Here is a 21,132-nt window from a genome sequence, read left to right on the forward strand (position 1 = left end):
GTGAACCCAGAGATTCTGTTATTCCCTGGAAAAACCTGTTTCTAGTTATAGTATGGCTCAGCCCTACTACACACTCTTAATCCACGAGCTCTCTGATTTTTGTAAACAGAATTAAATAAAGTCAACCATAGGTCAAGAGGAAGAGCAAGCAACCAGTTGACAGGGAGTGAACACAGAGAAAAACCATAGAGAGAAAGTCAGGAAGACAGATAGAGACACACATAGAAAGTAGAAGGGAGGGACATCCAGTTTGAGGGTTTTTAAGATAGTGTGGAGAAGGAGAACTTGGTTTTTTCTCTTTGGGTCACGGGCCGTGGAGGAAGGACAGCTGGGTGCTTTCTCTGCCTCTCTGAGCTAGCAGGCTTCCACCCTAGCACCTCTACAGAGTCTAGAAGAAGATATCAGATCCCCTGAGACTAGAGTTACAGAGAGCTGTAAGCTGCCATTCACAAGTGCTGGGAATCTAATCTGGGACTTTTGGAAGAGCAGCCAATGAACGCTCTTAACCACTGAAGCATCTCTCTAGCCACAATAATTGTTTTAATTTTTAAAAGGTGGCTGAAAGCCAGGACCAACACCCAAGGTTGTATTCTGACCTACACAGCTTTTCTATGGCAAGTACACATACATACATATATTCATATATACATGCATGCACATATGCATACACATACACACACACACACACACACACACACACACACACACCTTTCCATACACATTATTACAACCAAGAGAATTCTAATCAAAGCCTAAGGGTTGGGACCCGTGTTCAGAACCCCAGCATGTATCTGTAAGCCTACAACTAGGGATCAAGGGCAAGAAGACCCCTGGAGCTCTCAGGCCAGCCAGTCTAGCCACTGATAAGTCAAGGTTCAGTGATCAATCCTGTCTTACAAGGTGGAGCATGACTTCTAATATTCATCAATGACCTAAAAACACACACATGGAAATATATACACAAACATATATATACATGCAAATCATACACACACAAATATGCATATATAGATACATATGTGTGTGTACATGGGCTATTTATTATTCACTACCATCAGCAACAAGAAGGAAGAGCCATCTATTTAAAATTCTTTAAATATACTCAACAACTCTAGCAGGTGGCCAACAAGCAGGAGGACTCTTAGTTCAAGTATAGCCTGAGCTATGTACTGAAACCCTGTCTAAATTAACAAAATACTTCTAGGTAAAAGTGAATCAGTCTGAAAATAAAAGAAATATAACAAAACATAAAAATGAAAACAATTAAATCATTTAAGTGACAGCTTAGCATTTAAAAGAGCTGGCTGTGCTGGCTGCCCTGGCCAAGGACATATCAGGTGGCAACCCAACCTTCTATAACCCAGTTCCATGGGATCCAGTGCCCTCTTCTGGCCTCTACAGGTACCGTATGTTCATGGTGCACATACAGACAAGCAGGTACACAATAAGGTATTTTAAATTAAATTTACTTCTTTAGATTTAAAAAAAAAAAAATGACCAAATTCAATAGCTATGAACAACTACTAAAAAAAAATTGAAAAAATGGGAAAAGAAGAATAACTTCTTATCATGATAAAATAAATACCTTGGTCCTAAAGCTCAAACAGTATTTAATGGGAAAACACTACACACACTTCTAGTGCTATCAGGAATAAAGTCAGGAGCCACTATAGCTGCTATTATCCACTACTGCAGTAGGATGATCAGCCAATGAATGCAGTGAGAACAGGAAAAACAAACTGGGGTTTAAGAATGGGTATAAAGGGTACATTTAATCTCACCACTATAACCTCAGTATTGGAAGGCTGAAGCAGTAGACTGTGGGCTCACAGCTAGCCTGGGCTACATGACAAGATCTTATCTCAAAAAAATAGAGTTGACTAGGAAGTAAAAGTGCTACTAATTAGTCTACATACACCTTGAATCCCGGCATTCTAGAGGCTGAGGCAAGTGGATCTCTGTGAGTTCAAGGCCAGACAGCCTGGTCTACAGAGTGAGTTCCAAGACAGGCAACACAAAAACCCGGTCTTGAAAAACCAAAAAACAAACAAACAGAACAGACAAAAACAAACAAAACAATAAAAGTATTACTAATCGCCAATAATACAATAGAATACCTTTTAAAAAAAAACTTCACGAACACCTACACTAATAAAAGAACTCAGTGACAGAGCACAGTATATCATTAGTACATACATAGCATACCATTAGTACATACACAGCATACCATTAGCCGATGAGTACAGAGCTGGAGCATGGCTCAGCAACAAAGAGCATCGATTGTTCCAGCAGAGGACACAGTTTGGTTCCCAGCACCAACATCAAGTAGCTCCAGTCTGAGCAGCTGATGCACTCGAGGCCTCCCTAGCCAACTACATCATATGTGTGCGCGCGCACACACACACACATACATAATTTTAAAATTAAAAGAATTTAAAGATTAATATAAAAATTGATTCATACAAACCATAAATAGAAAATATGATTATGAAAAAAATCCCATTCGCAGAACCAACAAGATTAAGCCCACAGTAAGAGATCTGCAACGCACACAGGGAAAATTGCAGAACACAACTCAGAGTGAACTCGAATGTAACACATCTCTTCTCCTCTGGTAGGACACAAGATGTCAGTTCTCCCAAAGTTACCACATAAACCTCATGCAGTCCCCCCCAAAACACCAAGATAACAGACAAGATGACACCAAGGACCATTTGGAAAAATAAATATGTAAGACTATCTAAGTACAAAGTGGGCAGAAAAACCTTCTAAGAAGGGGATAAGCTTTATCCAAAATTATAAACACAAAACATTAAGACAAGCTACGTAAAGCCTTAGTGGTTGAAACAAGAGGCACCAGTGCATGCAGCAACAGAGAAATTAGATCCATAATTACGTTCAAGTGTGCATGTGCTGTGGTTTAGGGTCAGTTTCAGTGTGTTCCCCAAAAGGTTCCTGGGCCTCAGTAGGGCAATGGTGGCGACAGCATGACCTTTATGAGGTGGTGCTTATGGTGACTTAGACGTGGCAGCAAACACTTTCTCCAGCTTCAAGATGGCTAAGATGATAAAGGAACTTGAGTTGGATCCCTGGAACCCACGTGGACAAAGCTGTCCTCTGACCTCTAATGGTGCTGCAACACTCAGGCCCCACACGCATCTCATACACAAACTAATCTATCAGTTAATCAAACACTTTTGTTTTTTAAGCTGGAGTTGGAGGCCTATCATCCCAGCATTCAGGAGAAAGAGGAACCTGGAGGATAGTTCAAGTACAAGGGAGTCCTGGTCTCACCAAATTTATTTCATCATGTACTTAAGGCACACAGCCTAAAGATAATTTTACATAAAATGCTTAATAATTTGTACATGGGGGGCTGGAGAGATGGCTCAGCGGTTAAGAGTACTGACTGCTCTTCCAGAGGTCCTGAGTTCAATTCCCAGCAACCACATGGTGACTCACAACCATCTGTAATGAGATCTGATGCCCTCTTCTGGTGTGTCTGAAGACAGCTACAGTGTGTTCATATAAAATAAATTAAAATAATAATAATAATAATAATTTGTACATGGAACAAAGTTTCATGGTGCAGAATCTCCACAGTTATCACTGCACTCAAGAGTTTTGGATTTGGGGAAAATTAAGATTTTCAGGTTGGGGTGCTTAATCTATAATCACTTATCAATTCCCAGCCTAGCTGCTGCAGTTTTCTAATAGCACATTTTAAAATCTCAAGTTTCCAACCCCCGTCCTACCCTTTAATTTTTCTTTTAAACACAGAATCTATGTAGCGCCAACTGACTGGGCCCGGACTGGGTCTTGAACTTAAGAGAAACACATGCCTCTGCCTCTTGAGTTCTGAGATCAAAAGCATGCACTGACATACCAGGTCTATTTCCAAACTCTTTGAAGAATAGTTTCCATTGCTCAAGATCATAATAAAGAAAAGCACTTTATGCCCCTCAACATTGCCATCCAGTTAGTGATAGGCAACTGAGAGGCCTACTAGTGTCTAGGAGCCTGGCAAATTGGGGGGGGGAGGGGGGGCAGTAAAAGAGTTTTCAAGGTAGGGTCTCACTATGTAGCTCTGACTGTCCTGAAACTTGCTCTGTAGACTAGGCTGGCCCTGAACTTAGAGATCCACCTGTCTCTGCCTCCAGAGTGCTTGGGATTAAAGGCACATGCCACTACACCCTTGTGATGGTTTGCATATGCTTGGCCCAGAGAGTGGCACTATTCAGATGTGTGACCTTGCAGGAAGGGGTAAGTGTGTCACTGTGGGAGTGGACTTTAATACCCTAGCCCTAGCTGCTCTCTTCAGCCTTCAGATAAAGATGTAGAACTCTCAGCTCCTCCTGCACCATGCCTGCCTGGATGCTGCCATGCTCCTGCCTTGATGATAATTGACTGAACCTCTGAACCTGTAAGCCAGCCCCAATTAAATGATGTCCTTATAAGAGTTGCCTTAGTCATGGTGTCTGCTCACAGCACTAAAACCTTAACTAAGACAGTTCTGCTTCTGGCAGTCTCCAGTTTATGATAGAACTGTGTGTGAGAGACTGACTTAGCATACATGCCCCCCTCAACGTCCATTTCCTCTATGATATGAAGCTCTGGACTAGACATGGCTTGTAGGTTCACCATCCGCTGCTTATTGCACAGCCCCGGAGAAAAAGGTTTTTTTGTTTTACATTTCGAATGAAGAAAACAACCAACCAAACAAACTCTCAATTTATGGCAATTACATAAAAAGTTATTTCCATTCAAATTTCAATATCTATAAATAAAATTATCGCGACACGCTGTCTCATACACTGCCTTTGGCTTTATTCATGAAACATAACTGAGCAACAGTTTTAGATGATAAATCTAAAACACTATGAAAAGTATTGTTTCTTCAAAATTAGATTTACAACATATTATAAAATATAAATATATCTACAAGAGCTTGCCAACCCCTGAAGGAGATCATGCTAAATTCTATTTCCAAGCAAAGTAATCAATCACATTGAAGGAACTTTACCCAGATTAGGTTCAACACGCCACACTGATGACCCATAAGAACTCACGTCTTGAAGAGGTAAGCGGCCCCCCAAAACACAAGTGCAGAAACCTGACAGAGCCAGGAGAAGTCGTTCCACCTGCCTCCTGCATGCAGGGTGTTCGTCAGTTTCCACCCCTGTACGTGGCACTAACATCCCACTCACCTCACTGGGCTTCTGTGAAGGTGAATGAAAGGACGCACAGAAAGGAAGGGATGGCTTCGAGCCGCGGTCACTGGGACCCACTCTGGGCGCCTCCGGGCGAGGCTGCGGGGCGCGCGGAAGAGCCGGCGTGGGCAGAAGGCCCGAGCCCGCGCCTTCGGGTCTCGAGCCCGGCTTCGGCCCACCGCGCCCGTGAGGAAGGGGAGAGCTGGCCTTCTCGCGCGGTTCCACCTCCTAGCGCCCTCGGGAGCCGTGCGCGCACCTAGGAGACACACGCAGTCCTCGCTCCCCGGAACTCGCCCGGCGTCTCCAGGGCAACGTCCGGAGCACCCAGACTCCTGCGCGCGACGGACCAACAAGGAACACCCTCATTGGCTGGAGTGCTCCAATCGGAGCGGACGCCTGCGCCCCCTGCTGTCTGGGCGGACCCACGGGTTCCCCGTGCGCTGTGGCCCTGACTTCGCGCCCGTGAGGATGCTGCTGGCTGCTGCTGCGCTCCGCTGCCTGCAGGACTAAACGTTTTGTTTTATTTTGCTTTGGTTTTTGTTGTTGTTGTTGCTGCCGTTGTGTTTTATTTTGCTTTGGTTTGTTTTAAGTAGTGGCTCACTCGTGCAACCCGAACTAGCCTCGAACTCGTGGCTATCCTCCCGCTTCGGTCTCCGGCTTGCTAAGGTTACAGGCCATCACCTGCTACCACTTGCACGCGCGCTTTCTGAACGCGAGTTTACAAACTGGATCCCCCGCATTCGCTAAAACAAGAGCGTTGTTGCCAAAGACCCGGAGCAGGTGTTCTGAAGATAATGAATCTAAGCCACATGCAAGCAGGACTAGATAGGGAGCTGGAACTTTCTCGTTAGAGTGCCCAGGCCTCACCTCTTCTTCCTGGTCTGGAACTCCGTATTTATAGGCTATCCTCAGACTCCCAAGGGCAGGGATTACTTGTATGAACTACTTAGAAACGCAAATGGTTTAAATACAAAAGTGGGGCAGACCCACTTAAGAAAGGTGTCAAATACGTTACGTTTACCGAGTTTTGAGCAGAAAAGCCTCCTGATAAGGAGAGGTTAGTATCTTGGGAGTTAATGAAACCCTTATGCTGCTGGAATTCACCTTGGCTTAGTACCTCCAAGGATGATTTAAATAACAATACGACGCTGAAGAGTTGGCTCAGCAGGTAAGAGTACTGGCTTCTCTTCCAGAGGACCCTGCTTTGAATCTCAGCTCACAACTGGCTGTAATTTCAGTTCCTGAAGATCTCTTCTGGCTGCTTCTGGAACTGCACAATGTGGTTCACAGCCATACATGCAGGCAAAACACTCATACACATAAAGTTTTTTAAAAGATTTATTTATTTATTTATTTATTTATTATATGTAAGTAAGTACACGGTAGCTGTCTTTGAACATACCAGAAGAGGGCATCAGATCCTATTACAGATGTTTATGAGCCACCATGTGGTTGTTGGGAATTGAACTCAGGAACTCTGAAAAAAACACATAAAAATTTTAGCAATGAATGTTACACGGGTTTTTTGTTGTTGTTGTTTGTTTGTTTGTTTGTTTTTTGCTTTTTTTGCCATATTATAAGAGTTTGAAAACTTGTTTAAAGCGGGGCATGGTAGCACACACCTTTAATCCTAGCACTTGGGAGGCAGAGGCAGGTGATCAGGTTATCTCTGTGAGTTCAAGACCAGCCTGGTCTACAGATTGAGTTGCAAGACATCCAAGGCTACACAGAAACCCTGTCTTGAAAAACAAAAAACAACTAAACAACAACAACAACCAAATGTGTGTGTGTGGGAGGGGTGTTTAAAAAAAAAAAACAATAACAGTAAGAATTCAACCAGTCTGGTACAAAGAAAACAGCCTTATTAATATGTCAGGAGGTTACAAAATATATTACCAACTTTGACTTCAGAAAAGTATAGACTGCAAGAGGGGGGAGGAGGAACAGGAAGAAAAAAATATTAAAATTGTGTAAACAGTGAGTCTTGGTGGTGAGACCTGTGCCTGTGCACACTAGGGAAGCTGGGGCAGGAGGATCACTTCAAGTTCAGGGCTAGCCTGTTTTACACAGCAGATTCAGGCCAGTTGGGGCCACACAGAAAGACCCATTTTCAGAAACACAAAGCACGAATACCATGCTTATTGGATCCAGTTTCCATCACTCAGTTCTTGAAAATGAGGTTTAAGTGGAAAATTTGATAAAGACCCCATGCAGGGATGTACAGGGCAAGGGTTTAAAGGTGAAAGAAATATTGATCATACCAGAGCCTCAAACAGAACAGAATTAGCTGAGTGCAAAGCTCAAAGCCACCTTGGGGTGGGGAGAACATTGGAGAAGTGAGAGGCCCTTCTACACAGTAATATCAGTGTGTGTGGTGGGGTTGACAGATTCAATATGGTAAGACTGTAAGACCGTTTGCCTTTTGGTCAGGCTGAAAGTTCCACTACAGCGCCATCCTCAGGTGTTGTGTATCTGTCCTGAGAACTGAAACACCCCCTGGAAGAGAGAAGAGGATGGCTCATAAGTCTCAGAAACTAAATGAGGCTCAGTCAAGCCTCTGAAACTTAGAAGATGCGCAGCTCTCTTTCTGCCCTGTTTAGCGGCATGCTGTTTTGTTAGCTTGACACAAGCTAGAGTTCTCTGGGAAGAGGAACCTCAGCAGAGACAAGGTGTAGGGTGTCTTCCTGATTAATAATTAATGTGGGGGGACCCAGCCCGTTGCGGGTAGTGCAACCGCTACTCAGATGATCCTGGGTTGTGTGTGAAAGCAGGCAGAGGAAACCATGAGAAGAAAGCTAGTGTCTTCTGCTGGGACTTAGATGTCCCAGGGTAGGGTGGCAACCCAAGTGGGGGTGGGGGAGAAGGGAGTGAGCAATGGGAGGAGTGGTTTGGGGAGGAACTGGGAGGAAAAGAGGAAGGGGGACTGTGAAGTGAATTTAAAAAAAAAAAAAACTATTATTGGAAAAAAAGAAAAGAAAAGTCAGTGTCTTGGTTAGGGTTTTTATTGCTGTGAAGGGACATCATGACCACAGTAACTCTTATAAAGGATAACATATAATTAAGGCTGATGTGTTAGAACGGCGGGTCATGTTAGAACATACCACACACTAGGCCCAAACAGTTCCACGTATAAGAGGTTTACTGGAAAGGGAGAGGGGGCAGTAGCGTGGAAAGAGAGGAAGGGGAGAGAGAGAAAGATGGAGGAATGTTCCCCATATACATATATATATATATGAGTTCTGACATAGTGGCTGCAGGTAAAGGTGGGAGGTGATCCCAATGGATTCTGCTAGGGAGCAGAGAGTTCCTGTCAGCCAAACTGCCTGCAACTTGTTCTGGGAGCTCTGGGCATGCAGCTTTTCAAGTGGTCACCCACACTGAGGTGGGCATTTGGTGCTGCAGCTGCATTTTAGGCACTCCTGTATGGAACCCTCCCACTCATTCACACTCACATAAGTGACTTTCTTTGGTCTGTTATTAGTGCAGGATGAATAGACATCTGTTAACGCCTCCACAGGAAAATTCATGTGATGCCAGGGTCTCTAGATGTTAATATTCAACCTACAAACATCCCTTGAGCTACTTGAGCAATTGGGACAGGTTGGCAGAGTACTGAGTGCAGAAACAACAGGAACAGTAAGCCAGGAGGAGAGACGAATAAGCCAGTAGACTCTGCCTCTACTTTTTGTAAAAGGCTTTAGCAGAGCTGACAAAAGCGCAGCAGAAAAGGGGAAAGTCTGTTGGTAACTGACTTTAGCCACTATGTGTACTCTTGGTGGTGCACGCCTTTAATCCCCGCACTTGGGAGGTAGAGGTAGGCGGATTTCTGAGTTCGAGCCTGGTGTACAGAGAGAGTTCCAGGATAGCCAGGGCTACACAGAGAAACCCTGTCTCAAAAAACAAACAAACAAACAAAGAAACAAAAAAGATAGAACAAGATTCTCAATTGGATATTTCATTGGTATACCATAAGAATACAAATCATTAAATGTCTGTTCAGGAAAACAATATACTGAGCAGAATCCAAAGGTCATGGCTATCACCTGAATGAAACACCTGGAAAAGCAACATAGATGGAGATATCTTTTTTTTTTTTAGATTTATTTATTATTATTGATAAGTACACTGTAGCTGTCTTCAGACACTCCAGAAGAGGGTGTCAGATCTCATTATGGATGGTTGTGAGCCACCATGTGGTTGCTGGAATTTGAACACTGGACCTTCAGAAGAGCAGTCAGAGCTCTTAACTGCTGAGCCATCTCTCCAGTTCTGGAGATATCCCTATAAGTCCTTACCACTGGACCTCTAAACACTGAAATACAAAGGCAAGATAGGGGATAGGAATAGGCCAAAAATAGCAGTTTCCAATAGCAGGCACTGCATTTCCACAATAGACATGTTGAGTTGTGATTTTGCAAGACATGTACATAACTGAGAATTCTCCACAGATGGAAAGGGAGAAGTTCATGTTCTTAGAGGGACCACAGAAGGTCCCCAATGCCCAGCCAACCCTATTCCCTGCCCATCATAGCACTCTCTGAAGACTCAATGCCACAGGCCATCCAAACCAGAGTACAGAAACCTCAAGATAACAGGATGTTCATAAAGTTCCACACAAGACTGACTCTACCAGCCTACAAATGACAAGGAGCATAGTCCAGGCTGAGTTGAAATTTCACCTCCAAGTCGAGTCAAAGCCATGAAACTGATGACCATTCCCATGATCAGCCAAGTCCGATTTTCAGAAGCCAAATTCAATGCCCATGGTGACTTAGAATGTCAAGGTAGGTAGGATAATGTGGTAAAAACTCATGTTCAAATCATGAGTTGTCTTTGTTTGACATAGGGATGAGGAATGACCATTGTGAGATCACTAGGATTTCTGCACCTGAACCTGAACCTGGCATCTACCAGTCTATGACTCTGCAAGGTGGGGGGCAGGGAGGTCTCTGGGAAGAGCAGCCAGCTCACCCAGTACCATGCAGGCCTCTTAGAGCAACTCTGAAGACATCCAAAGGGCTTTCTTAGGATGGTAGGTCTTAGGACATTAGTGATCAGAGGCCTTCCTTGTTCCTTTGGCTTAGCTATAGTAGCATATCAACGCTGGGGGAATGCATTGGGAAGAGAACACACTCTGGCTATTCTCCAGCCATTTGGACAGGTATTTTCACTTTCCATATGGTCCAGAGGAGCAGTGAGGTTGAAAGGTCAGATGACCTGCCTGGGGTCAGACAGCAATGCACGGATCTCAGGATATCACAAAAGAAACCAAACCTTGGGACTGGAGATTGGGATGGCTCCGCGGTTAAGAGCACTGACTGCTCTTCCGAAGGTCCTGAGTTCAAATCCCAGCAACCATATGGTGGCTCACAACCATCCATCATGAGGAAATCAAACCTCATGAGTTTCAGGAGGCACAAGCTGAGGAAAGGCTTCCAAAGGACCCTGTGGGTATGTCTTGAAGAACTAGAGTAAATTTGAGTCCCCTAGGACAGAGCTAGCAGGAGAGCCATCAACCCCTTCAACTCTTCCTGGGGTGAGATCACCCCCTCAGGTAACATACTACTACTATCTATCCTCTTTCAGCTTCTAGAATCATCCTTCTTAAAGAGGCTAATGCCTCACATCTGGTCAGTGCAGCCTGCCTAGCATCTCACCCACACGGTTGTTAGAATGTGCTGTGTGCATTGGTCTCTCTGCCAGAGGCGCTGTGCGGTCTCAGCAAAGGATACTGTCACCATCAGTCACAAACCTGGAGGCTGACTTTGCCTCCCATCATCTCTCGCATCTCTGGGCACTCCATACCCAAGCACCATGTTCAACATGGCTCAGCCAGCTGCCCTTGCCTTCTGTATTGCCCTCAAAAGGTGTATTTTACTTGGAAATGTGTGCAAACGCAAGAGGGGATCGAAGGGTCTCCAAGGTAGAGCTTTGAATGTGAGACCCCAGCAGGATCGCTCACAAACAGGAGGCCTAGGCCAATGCCACTGGAAACTAACCTTCTTAGCTTGTAGGCTATACAGAACAAAAGAAAAAGAAAAGCCGGGCAGTGGTGGCACACACCTTTAATCCCAGCACTTGAGAGGCAGAGGCAGGCAGATTTCTGAGTTCGAGGCCAGCCTGGACTACAGAGTGAGTTCCAGGACAGCCAGGGCTACACAGAGAAACCCTGTCTCGAAAAACCAAAAAAAAAAGAAAAAGAAAAACTTAAGTTGACATTTCATAGACATCCTAAAGATGAAGATGAACCACCGTCTAACTGTGCGGGGAACCAGTACTAACCAGCGTCTGTGCGTTTTCATGCTGCAAACTCTGCGTAGAACATCCGGGAAAGGAAGAGGAGACTTCCTTTGGGCTCCTCACCTCACCCGCAGAGTGTGAAATACACAGCCATGTCGATGGGGAGTAAGAATATCAGCACTTCAGTTTCTGCTGGAAGGAATTACATTTCCATACCTGGTGCTCTAGCGGGTATTACATTCCCCATGGTTGGCATGGTTTCCGGCGTGTGCGCGGGTCCAGTGCGGCAACAAGAGTCACAGTGCAGTGCACAGTGAAGCCTCGGGGATGGTCCTCACTCTCCAGGCCGAGCTCAGCAGTCAACGCTCATAACCCAGGCCAACTCTTTACACCAGGCTAGACCAGGTGCTCTCATGTCCCCAGTGGTCTGCACATGGGTGTAGAAAGCAGGCCTTCCAGGATGAACCCTCTGCCCCAGACTTATTTACTTATTTATTTATTTGTTTGTTTGTTTGGGTTTTTCGAGACAGGGTTTCTCTGTGTAGCCCTGGCTGTCCTGGAGCTCACTCTGTAGACCAGGCTGGCCTTGAACTCAGAAATCCACCTGCCTCTGCCTCCCAAGTGCTGGGATTAAAGACGTGCGCCACCACTGCCAGGCCTCACATTTCAACAAGCATCAAACCGCAGCCCCACGAACAGGAGACATCCGCCCCTCTGCCCTCATGATCAAATCCCATCTCTAGGGCTTCAGGGATGCCAGACAGGGGATTACAGAAGCAAAGAAGTCATGTTTGAATGATGCTCTCTTCGTTTATTGGCTCTCCTTTACCTATTCAAGAGGCTGGGGGCATCGAAGTGGCAGACATTTACGCAAAAGAGGGATTGGTCGTTGTATCTACCAGGCCACAATTCTGCTGGGACGCCTCTCCGGAAGGGCTCTGGACAGGCAGGAGCAAAGGCCCCTGGGTTCTTTGTTTCCATCACAGAAACGTCATGACAGTTCCTTTCTTTCCGATCTGCCAGGCCTCCAAGGGGAAGAAGCGGATAATAATCCTTTAGGAGGCAGAAAGAGAGACATCAGCTCCTGGGCACAGTCCTCATTTGTCAAGGTCCCTGCCAGTCATGCCAGGATAAACGCTCAGGCCAGCCCAGATCAGCCCACAGGATATTTTGCCCATCTGCCCAACCCCAGCTAATGATCCTTGGCACCGAGACAAGTCGGGAGAAAGGCGATGGCTGAACCGGGCCCAGCACAGTGGCTTCAGTAAGCGTGCTCTGTGGCTCGGGTGCACGTTAGGCTGCTTATGGGCTAACAAGTAACTGCAGGCTCCTACGGAAATGCCCAGGGTACCAGTCACTTAGTTTTGAACCAAAGCCTGGCTCTGAGCGAAGCACAGGTTCAAATCTGATTCAGATCTCTGGAGTAAGATTTGTTCAAATCTGATTCAGATTCGTGGAGTAAGTGCATCCTCAGTCACAGAGCTCAGAGGAAGTACCTGGTGATAGTCTGGCACCAGGGCTGTTGCTCACAGGGTCGACACCCTCAGGTTTCATAACCACCCGTAATGAGATCTGACGCCCTCTTCTGGTACGTCTGAAGACAGCTACAGTGTACTTACATAAAATAATAAATAAATCTTTAAAAAAAAAAAAAAAGTAGGGCAGTGGTGGCGCACGCCTTTACTTCCAGCACTTGGGAGGCAGAGACATGCGGATTTCTGAGTTCCAGGCCAGCCTGGTCTATAGAGTGGGTTCCAGGACAGCCAGGACTATACAGAGAAACCCTGTCTCGAAAAACCAAAAAAAAAAGATTTCTTTAGGGGCTGACGACCAAGATGGCTCAGCGGGTAAAAGCACTAACTGCTTTTCCAAAGGTCCTGAGTTCAAATCCCAGCAACCACATGGTGGCTCACAACCACCCATAATGAGATCTGTCACCCTCTTCTGATATGTCTGAAGTCAGCCACAGTATACTTATGTATAATAATAAATAAATCTTAAAAAAAAAAAAATTAAAAAAAAAAACCAAGTATTGTCTCCTCGACTTAAGGACAGAGTTTGAGCATCCAACAAAAGCAGCCATTACCAACTTCTCTGAGCCTAGTAGGGCTCCATTCTGGAAGGCTCTTTCAAACTTATCTCCATAGTTCTTCACAGACGTGCTCCAGCCTCGGGAAATATGAGACTCTAACTCTGCCTCAGAGTGTAAGGATTTGGGGAAAGGGGGCGGGGAGGGGGGTCACCTTCTTGTGGGGTTGGGAAGTCATTTAGCCTGACCCACTGTCTTCATGGAAGAGAAGGCTACCAACTGGAGATAGTTTCTTTCCAGGTTTTATCCCGGATCTCTTAGCTGAGGTAGTCCTCCAACCAAGGTCCTCAACTCTGGGCCAATGGTCTTTTTTATTATTACCCTGTGACTCCCCTGGAGCCTTATCTAATCCAAAGGTCATCGGCCTCAGGGCATAACCAGATTCCCTTTGACCAGCCTGGAAGAATTCTCCCTTAAAAACCAGACATCCTGGTTCAGTGACTGTGAAGAGACCATCACTATCTATCTATCTATCTATCTATCTATCTATCTATCTATCTATCTATCTACCTACCTATCTATGTCCCAGTACATACAAGGAAACACTGGGGTTTCCTAAGCCATCCTTTCTCGGGGCTCCCAGGGATGGCTTGCAGAGCGTCGAAGGAATAGAAATCTTGCCATCATTCCGATCACAGACTCACTATTCCAGGGCCTAAGGAACAGATAGACTACACCTCCTTGGACTAGGACACGGAGTGCTTTCTGGAACCAGCAAATAGTGAATTCCCCTCCTCCCCAACCTCATACAGAGGACCCGGAGTCAGGATCAATCACTGCTCCAGACGCACAAATACGTTCCCCTCACCAGCCCTACTACATACCGATCCTGGTCCAGGGACAGCTCCTCGGTGAGGAACTTAAAGAAGCTGGCGCTGTGGGTACGGTTCTGCTCCGCGGTGCCCACAACACCAATGGAAGAGACCAGAAGGTGGGCACAGGGCTCTGTGGATTTGTTCATCAACAAGGTCATGCCAGGTCGTATCGTAACGCTCACGCGCTGCAAGGAACACAAAAGTTAAATCCTGAAGCTCAGGGAAGGGCAGGGCTGGTGTCCAGAAGCGGGCGCGCCAAAAGTCTTAACGTGGGGGTCCGAAGGATCGGGGTCTGGGGCACACTGCCCAGGAACCATGGAAGTCAGTCATGTCAGGGTCACGCCTGGGAAAGGTAACCAGGAAGGGACCTGGGAAGGGAGGATGGGACACGGGAGGTCAGAGGTTAGCAGGCGGGTGGGGTCCCTGGGGATAAGAGGTGGGGTCTTTGGGAGGTCCGACCCTAGCCCACAAGTTCTCGCCAACCCTCACTCACGTCTTCGGGTTTGTCCAGGATGGTGGCTGTGGCCGCACACAGCCGGCTCTCCAGCCCCGCGGGTATGCGGCTAGCCGGCAAGTTTGTTTCCAACTCAACAAAAGGCATGTTGCCTGGAGAAGAGAAGGACCGCCAAACGGTAACTGCGAGGAGAGAGCTCAGAGGGGCGCCAGAAAAGAAGTGCGGAGAGGGGGCGGGGCCTGGAGGAGGCAGGGCGGGCAGGGAGTTTCTCATTGGCCAGAAAGACTCGGCCCTTCTACATTGGCTATCGGAGATACGCCTCTTCCGCTGTCACGCGTGCCGGCTCCGGCTTTACAGCCTTTGGTCCTCCTAGTCGGAAGGCGGCCCTGTTTCCCTCTGGCCGTCCCAGCTAGTCACCCTCAAGGCATACATTTCTGTAGGAGACTTAAAGGCTTAAAGTTTCTTTTTTTAAAAAAGATTTATTTATTATTATACATAAATACACTGTAGCTGACTTCAGACACACCAGAAGAGGTTGTCAGATCTCATTACCGGTGGTTGTGTGGTCACCATGTGGTTGCTGGGATTTGAACTTTGGAAGAGCAGTCAGTGCTCTTACCCGCTGAGCCATCTCGCCAGCCCCTAGCTTCAAGTTTCTTAAATGATTGTGATCATTTCAAATTCAGCACGGGAACTGCACTTCTTGTGAACAATCTTGAGACCAAGTCGCACGTGAGGTGTACCCGGGCAAGACCCTGGGCAACTACGCCTCCGCCTGGTCCCTTGGGTACCTGATTTTGTAACCTCTTCTGTCAGGGATAAATCATTGTCCACCAGAGAGTGGTAGAGCGCCTTAAAACAAGGCAATCTGGCCAGGTGGTTGTAACCCAAGCCTTTAAAACCAGAACTCTGGAGGCCCAGGTAGGAAGATCTCTTGAGTTCTAGGCCAGCCTGGTCTACAGACTGAGTTCCAGAACAGCCAGAGCTACACAGAGAAACTGTCACACACACACACACACACACACACACACACACACACACACACGCACTCACGCACACACACACGCACGCACACACACACACGCACGACAAAAACTCAACAAGGCAATCTTACACATAGGAAAATGTGCAGACTAAAGGAGCCAGAAGAAAATGGACTGAGAGCCAGGCAGTGGTGGCGCACACCTTCAATCCAGCACTTGGGAGGCAGAGGCAGGCAGATTTCTGAGTTCGAGGCCAGCCTGGTCTACAGAGTGAGTTCCAGGACTGTCAGGGCTACACAGAGAAACCCTGTCTCGAAAAACGAAAAAAAAAAAAAAAAAAAAAAAAAAAAAAAAAAAAAAAAAAAAAAAAAAAAAAAAATAGACTGAGAGACTCAACCATCACCTTTCTGTTAACAATATATTTATTAGGTAAGGCACATAAAAGACGTCCTGTGGCACAAGAATAAGAGGCTTGACAATTTGGAGCCAGAGACAGGCCGAAGGCAGCAGTCAGGGCATACCAGGAAACTTCCACTCCTGCAAAGGATCATCATGAACCAGCCCTGCACCCTATCTATGGCAGGGAGCAAAGACCCAGAGGACAAAAGCCTTTCAACTAATCAATCCCCATCTCTCGCATGTATTCAACTGAGAGATCATAGATCCTGCATGCCAAAACTGAAGAAAGGAGGCACTAGGGTTGAGGAGCACAGAGGGTCACGTGGTGCCAGATATCAAATATATATGTGCGTGTGTGTATACACACATATACATATACACACATGCACATATACTATACATGTGTATACACGTATATATATGTATATGTGTGTATATATGTGTGTATGTATATATATACATATATATTTACATATATGAAGGGCTTGGAAGTCACTGTGAAAGCAGAAAAGGAGCCAGAAAGGTATGGCTTGGAGAGTGGGGGAAGGTTCAAGCAATGGTTTGTAAAGTTTCAAAGAAAAGGGATATGGCCAGGAAAATTTCTCCGAAGTATTTTCCTGTAACTCTCTCCTGAAGTCAGATAAGAGCTGATGTTACAGCACCAGCCAGGTGGGGACCCAGAGGGAACGCCAGTGATTCGGAGAGGAAACTGTGGACCAGAGACTCTGTGTCCTAGTGACAGCCTCATCTCTTCGCTCGCACATCCCCCGAGTTTCCCTTGACCGCCTGTCTCCCAGGTCAGGCTATTCTCTCAATGCAACAAGCACTGCACCGAAAGCTTCAGTTTCTCCTTCAAGGTAGGGTCCATCAAGGGAGGCATATCCTTGGCTCTCAGGACAACTTCATGGGCCTCCTGGAAGAGGCTCTCCCCCACTTCGGCTTCCACCCGCTGACGCCACGCAGCCAGTTTGGGTCGGCTCTCGAACACTTTGCAGCCAGCACTGACAGGCTGTGGGGAGAAGGAGTCGGGGAGAGGGGATAAGTTCCACAATCTACAGGCAGGCAGCATGGCCGATCAGTATCCACCCCCCCACACACACACTATGTTATCCCTCCTCCAGCACGTGAGATACCTCTAGATATCCCCATAGAAAGGATTTATGAGAATTTACTTTGTGATGATATGAATAAGTGGCTGTTCGAAGCTCAGTCATAAATCAGGCATTTTATGTCACCCCCTCCCAAGGCTTAGGAAATACTGGAGAAGACGTAAAAAAGAATATACAATGCCAGGCAGTAGTGGCACATGCTTTTAATCCCAGCACTTGGGAGGCAGAGACAGGTGGATTTCTGAGTTCAAAGCCAGCTTGGTCTACAGAGTGAGTTCCAGGACAGCCAGGGCTACACAGAGAAACCCCGTCTCAAAAAGAAAAGGAAAAGGAAAAAGAAAAAGAAAAGGAATATACAAGCCTGAATAAAAGGGGAGGGAACCACATGGGAACCCTGGAGTCCAGGTATGGAAAGGCATGACATTTACATAATATTGGGTTCGTTAGCATCCTTTCATGGAAGGATGAAGGACACTTGGTGGTCTCATCCATCTCTGAGGATGATGGTTAGGAGGCGGGGACAATTCCTTCAGTGGCCACTCGGTAAGGTACCCATGCTCCTGAAAACAAATCCTTACCCATCATCCCATAAACAACCCTGGTGAAATTCTTTGGAAAACACACACACACAGTACAACAGAAGATAGTGGGAAAGAGACAAATCAGTAGAAGGGGACAAGAAATGACCAAAATACATTATGTACATGTATGAAAGTATCATAATAATACCCATTATTATGTGCAATTGGCATATACTAATAAAACAGTTTAAAATTCACTTTAAAGATGAGGATGATGGGGCTGGAGAGATGGCTCAGTGGTTAAGAGCACTGAATGCTCTTCCTGAGTTCAAATCCCAGCAACCACATGGTGGCTCACAACCATCTGTAATGAGATCTGATGCCCTCTTCTGGTGCATCTGAAGGCAGCTACAGTGTACTTACACATAATAAATAAATAAATCTTTAAAAAAAAAAAAAAAGATGAGGATGATGAAGACACCAAGGGAGGAGTGACTTCTCCAGGGCCCCAGAGCACCAAGAACAAAGCTATCGGCTCCCTCCGCTCCCTCCCAGGACTCTCTGTCATTCAGCGAGTCATCCAATTCCAGGACACTCACATGCATCAGCTCTGTGATGGCCACCAGGTCAGCCATGGAGATATGGGATCCTGTAAGGAAGGCCTGATCCTGCAGGAACTTGTCCTCCAGCATCTGCAGGCACCCATCCAGTTCAGCCAAGGTGGATGCCAACATCTCAGGAGGTACGGGCTGTCCCAGGAACACAGGGAACATCATCTGATGGACCAGCAAGAAGAAAGATTTAGCCCTGTCCAATACTCATCTTCTTGTCCCACTCTTATCCATCCGTCCATCCATCCATCCATCTCAGTTCTTAAGATCTTTCCTTTTCCTTTCCCCATATAAAATCATGCATGGCTCTCCATTGCCCTTAGGCCCAAGACCTCAACCTGAAACCCTCCCCAGTGGAGCTCCTGCCATCCCATCCCCATTCTGCATCCCCCTAGATTACAAGTGGGAATTCTCAGGAAGAGTCGTGGTAGTTGACACACTGTGGAAGGAACCGCTGAGCTTTTAAAGCCAGGACTCAGGAGGGGCACCAGCATGAAATGCTGACATGCTGGGCTGGAATTCTATGATCACCAAGGTGAAACATTGAAACAGAACTTTTTTTTTTTAAAGAATTATTTATTATTATATATAAGTACACTGTAGCTGTCTTCAGATACACCAGAAGAGGGCATCAGATTTCATTATGGGTGGTTGTGAGCCACCATGTGGTTGCTGGGATTTGAACTCATGACCTTTTGAAGAACAGTTGGTGTTCTTACCCACTGAGCCATCTCACCAGCCCCAGAAACAGAACTTTTAAGTATTTGTTTGTTGTTTTTTCTATTTGTGTGAATGAGTGCACAAGTGCTCTCTCGTATGCACATGTGCATGCCCTCTATCACCACAGCCTGCTTATGGAGGTCAGAAGAGAACCTGTAGGAATTGGTTCCCTCCTACTACTGTATCGGATCACAGGGATTGAACTCAAGTTGTTAGAGTCGGGGACAAGTGCCTTTACACCCTGTGGCTTGTCACTGGCCCAAGAACTTTTCCTTTTAACAGGGAACACCATCTCTGATGCACCCTGGAAGCTAACCCTGTCCTCCATCCCCACGGCTCACCTTCTGCCACATGGCCCTGGTGCAACAACTCCGCAGGGCCGTGTGCTGCCAAGCCAGGTACTCGTCCACACGAGCTCGAGTCTGCAGGTCCTGCGGGTACCAGTGGTCAGGGGCCTTGTACTTCCTACTCAGATACAGCAAGATGGCCACACTGGAGGAACGCAGAGGGGTGGACAACATTCCCTGGTTACTCGTAAACCACCTTGGTCTAGGACTAGGGTGTCTTGTGCCTGAATTTCTGCATTCGTGCCTTACCCAGCCTTGGGACCCTTTCAAACACAGGGGAAATGGGAGCTCTCCTCTGCTGGGGTTCCCCTGGGGTCCTTCCTTCTTGCAGGAAAGGTCAGAGCCTTTCTCCATTCCCTACCACCTCCCCTCACTGCTGCGCTGGCTCGCCTGCTTCATCCCAGCAGTGCTGGCCGCGGCTCTTCAGCCTGTACCTGCGAATGGTCTAATGTCACAGCCTTCACCTCTGTTCTTCCAGCTAGAACACACCTCCCACAAACCTGGTACATCAGTACGGGCGGTCCCCACTCACTTGCCACCTCCACACACAGCCAGCTTCTCTTTCATGTCTCACTTAGAATCACTAACCCCGACCTCCAACCTGTCTCGGTTCTACACTCCGCCTGTCGCGTTACTGTGCCCCAGCCTCCAAAAGGGGGCCCAGATTATGATCCGTGCAAGCTCCCAGGTCAGATGGTGACCTGGTGCTAATGTGTACTCAGCTGACGGTAACTAAGTTCAACGGGTGATCCTTTGGCTTCTAGGGAAGTAGCCCCACCCTCCAGGATCTGTGGCACTCCAGAGACCTGGTATAGTCACTCTCTCTTCGGCACTATCTTTCCTCCCAAGGGCTGGGCTATCAGGGAAGGGGCCCAGAAGCAGACTGGGCTCCCCTATCTCCCAGCCTCAGTTTCCTCATCCGTAAGATTCAAGGGGGAAATGAGGCATACCATGTGTTCAAAAGTCCCATCTCAACCCCTAGGTCCCTGTTTGGATTTTTACCCTGGGGCAGCCCCAGAAGCCATAGTCCAAGTTGGCAGCAGCATCAGGCCCAGACAGGTGGCCTGCCCCACACGGCTTGGTTTCAAGCAGGGTACACGTTACCTCTCTGCCAAGAGGAAGTCCCCGTCCTTCAAAGCCGGCACCTTCCTCAAAGGGTTCACCTGAGCGAAGGAATCCGTGTACTGCTGACCTGCAGAGAGACCAGAGCACAGGGCTGAGGACTCAGAAGCTCTTTAAGGTCTGCCTGTCTCCTCCTCTACATTCGAGCACCAGTTCTCCATGCGAAGCCTCGGGGAAGAGGAAGCCACTACGCTGGCCGGCCGGCCGGCGGATCCTCTCACAAATCCATTTGCCTTCACTCCTGCAAAGCCTGGGTCAGTGTCTACTTAGGTCTGGGAAAGATTCCACACTGGATTCTATGCAGCTATGGCCCATAGTCATCCTCATGCAGACATCCAGTCCCATTCCTGGGCCCTGATCAATCTTTCTAACCCAGGCAAGAACTGGGTGGGTGTAGTGAGGATTTTGGTGTCTCTCTTTAAAAAGAAACAAAAAACAACTGGTCGGTGGTGGCGCACGCCTTTAATCCCAGAACTTGGGAGGCAGAGGCAGGTGGATTTCTGAGTTCGAGG

The 21,132-nt window shown here is 46.9% G+C and overlaps 3 protein-coding genes across 6 annotated transcripts in view; all 3 read right to left on the reverse strand.

Annotated features, from left to right (window-relative positions):
* Positions 1 to 5,529, reverse strand: part of Cabin1 (calcineurin binding protein 1) — a 115,545-nt gene extending 110,016 nt beyond the window's left edge. For 2 of the 3 annotated variants that reach the window (XM_031348561.1, XM_031348560.1), the window contains exon 1: positions 5,208 to 5,528. The gene's annotated coding sequence lies outside the window, so the exon portion shown is untranslated. Of the gene's footprint in view, positions 1 to 5,207 lie in introns of all 3 variants that reach the window. The other variant, XM_031348562.1, reaches the window with a different exon arrangement.
* A 1,100-nt stretch (positions 5,530 to 6,629) lies between these two features.
* On the reverse strand, positions 6,630 to 15,070 carry LOC116075259 (D-dopachrome decarboxylase). 2 transcript variants are annotated; one of them, XM_031348307.1, is made up of 3 exons: positions 14,848 to 15,070; positions 14,364 to 14,539; positions 6,630 to 6,687 (listed from the first exon to the last, which is right to left on the reverse strand). In XM_031348307.1, the coding sequence occupies exons 1-3, from the start codon at positions 14,953 to 14,955 to the stop codon at positions 6,645 to 6,647; spliced, it is 327 nt and encodes a 108-aa protein (XP_031204167.1). In that variant the 5' UTR covers positions 14,956 to 15,070; the 3' UTR covers positions 6,630 to 6,644. The 2 variants fall into 2 exon arrangements, with proteins under 2 accessions (XP_031204167.1, XP_031204166.1); XM_031348306.1 differs by lacking the exon at positions 6,630 to 6,687 and adding an exon at positions 12,241 to 12,503 and having other exon boundaries at positions 14,848 to 15,069.
* A 1,125-nt stretch (positions 15,071 to 16,195) lies between these two features.
* Positions 16,196 to 21,132, reverse strand: part of LOC116074573 (glutathione S-transferase theta-3) — an 8,068-nt gene continuing 3,131 nt past the window's right edge. The window contains exons 2-5 of the mRNA XM_031347232.1: positions 20,603 to 20,690; positions 19,493 to 19,643; positions 18,420 to 18,596; positions 16,196 to 17,199 (exon numbers count right to left, since the gene is read on the reverse strand). Coding sequence (XP_031203092.1) covers positions 17,002 to 17,199; positions 18,420 to 18,596; positions 19,493 to 19,643; positions 20,603 to 20,690 — 614 coding nt within the window. The 3' untranslated portion in view covers positions 16,196 to 17,001. The remainder of the gene's footprint in view (positions 17,200 to 18,419; positions 18,597 to 19,492; positions 19,644 to 20,602; positions 20,691 to 21,132) is intronic.

The sequence above is a fragment of the Mastomys coucha genome, unplaced genomic scaffold, assembly GCF_008632895.1.
Source record: "Mastomys coucha isolate ucsf_1 unplaced genomic scaffold, UCSF_Mcou_1 pScaffold3, whole genome shotgun sequence".
Classification (NCBI taxonomy): Eukaryota; Metazoa; Chordata; class Mammalia; order Rodentia; family Muridae; genus Mastomys; species Mastomys coucha.